We start from the raw sequence: 1,770 nt of genomic DNA on the forward strand, positions 1-1,770 counted from the left end.
GCAGGAATACAAAGCTGTGAAGGAAGTAACAAGCCCAAGGAAGGGTGAAGATGAGATTTCCCAGCAATTCCTAGTCCTGTGCCATGGATTCCCAGCAAATCAGTTTCTTGCTGGGGTAGGGAAGGAAGTTTACTCACTTCTTCCGTAGGCGCCGATCCTTCTCAGCCTGAGCCCCCAGCTTGCCCAGTCCCAGGGGGTCCTGGATGCCCCCCTCCACATCAGTCAGCAGCACTGTTGGGCAAGCAAGACACCCTCAGGTCAGTGTGATGTCCCCGGGTCAGTGTGATCTCCCACAGGGACGGTGTGGGCATTGTCACCGTCCCTGTGCCAGGGGGACACAGTGACAGCACAGAAGGTGACAGTGTCCCTTTGCAAACCACCCCCATGGCCCCCCAGCATCCCTGGGAAAGCCCAAGCAGACCCCCTCCTGCCATCCCTCCTATTTCCAAATCCCAGAATCCCCAAATCACAGAACTGTCCCTTCTGGAAGGGACCCAGAAAGATCAGTGAGTCCAACAATGCTCAACATGGAAGTAGTAAAGGATTTGAGAGTGGAAAAGCAGCTCCTAGCAAAGGGCTCTGCAAAATCCATGGGAGGGAAGTAGATCTGGGGACATTAAAGATGAGATACAAGGACAGGAGGTCACTGTCCACATCCCAGCTCTGACAGAGCATTAAGGAGACACCATGCTTAGGCCAGAAAGGCCAAGGGAGAAAACACCAAGCTCCAACTTCCCTGAAGCTGCCATGGTCCCAGCATCCCACACCAGTAGGGGTGTCCCTGCCCCTCCCTGTCACCCAACAGCACCCCAATGGCAGACAGAGCCAGAGGATGGCACAGACAGGGACAGGGCTGCTCACGGACCCTGCCCCGTGGACCCTTCTCTGCTCAGCTGGTTGAAACGACCCTTCTCCTTCTTCCCAAACAGGCGCCCGATGGAGGATTTGATCCCCTTCCTCTTGGAGCCCTTGTGCAAGGAGTCCTGGCTGCTGCTGGGGTTGCTAGCCTGGTCCTCCAGTGAGCTGGGGATGGAAGAGGGAGAGGAAGAGCAAAGCCTTTAGGTTATTCTTGAGAAGGGCACATGGCAAAACCCAGCCCACCCATCCCACCACGTGTGCCCCAGGTGTATACTCAAACCAACAGAGATGCCAAGGGTCTCCACATACCTCCTGCCATCCTCCTGACTCAGAGCAGGGTGGCCCAGCTTCTCCAGCCGCAGTGTCCTGGGCGAGGAGGGCGGGGACGTCTCACACTTGATGGTGGTTTTGTCCTCCCGGCTCTCGTCCCGAGCTGCGGGTGACTGAACAAGCGGAGAGGCCGTGAGGGTGGGAGGCCAGACCCCAGCTCCATCCTTGCCCTGCTGCCTGCCTCTCTCTTGCTCCATGGAGGCATGGCCAAAAGAGCCACCAGAGCCCTGCTGGGGCTTTGCCACGCTCCAGGAATGGCCTGAATGAGAGCTCTGGCAATGGTTCCAGATGCCCAAGCGGATGGGGAGGATGTGGCAGTATGGCTGAGATCCTGGGAATGGGGGGTGAGAGGATGCAGCCCCATGGTCCAGGTCAGGGTGTGGGGACAGAAGCTGCTGGCCCTCATCAGAGGGCTCTGAGGAGCACAGATGGGAATGTCCCAAGGACACCCTGTTGCCAGAGGGGACACAACGTTTGAGGACCCAGTGGCTTTCTGAACCTCCCCATGTCCTGCCAGACCCCCCAGGCTGCCAGTGGGAACATGTCCAAGCACCTTTTGGGATCCCCATGATCCTCCTGCTG

The 1,770-nt window shown here is 57.9% G+C and overlaps 1 protein-coding gene across 1 annotated transcript in view; it reads right to left on the minus strand.

The window, feature by feature from the left end:
• Positions 1-1,770, minus strand: part of PPFIA4 (PTPRF interacting protein alpha 4) — a 35,416-nt gene that overhangs the window by 11,187 nt on the left and 22,459 nt on the right. Inside the window, exons 18-20 of the mRNA XM_031061767.1 lie at positions 1,168-1,301; positions 866-1,023; positions 138-231 (exon numbers count right to left, since the gene is read on the minus strand). Coding sequence (XP_030917627.1) covers positions 138-231; positions 866-1,023; positions 1,168-1,301 — 386 coding nt within the window. The remainder of the gene's footprint in view (positions 1-137; positions 232-865; positions 1,024-1,167; positions 1,302-1,770) is intronic.

The sequence above is a fragment of the Geospiza fortis genome, unplaced genomic scaffold (genome assembly GCF_000277835.1).
Source record: "Geospiza fortis unplaced genomic scaffold, GeoFor_1.0 scaffold26, whole genome shotgun sequence".
NCBI classification, from domain to species: domain Eukaryota; kingdom Metazoa; phylum Chordata; class Aves; order Passeriformes; family Thraupidae; genus Geospiza; species Geospiza fortis.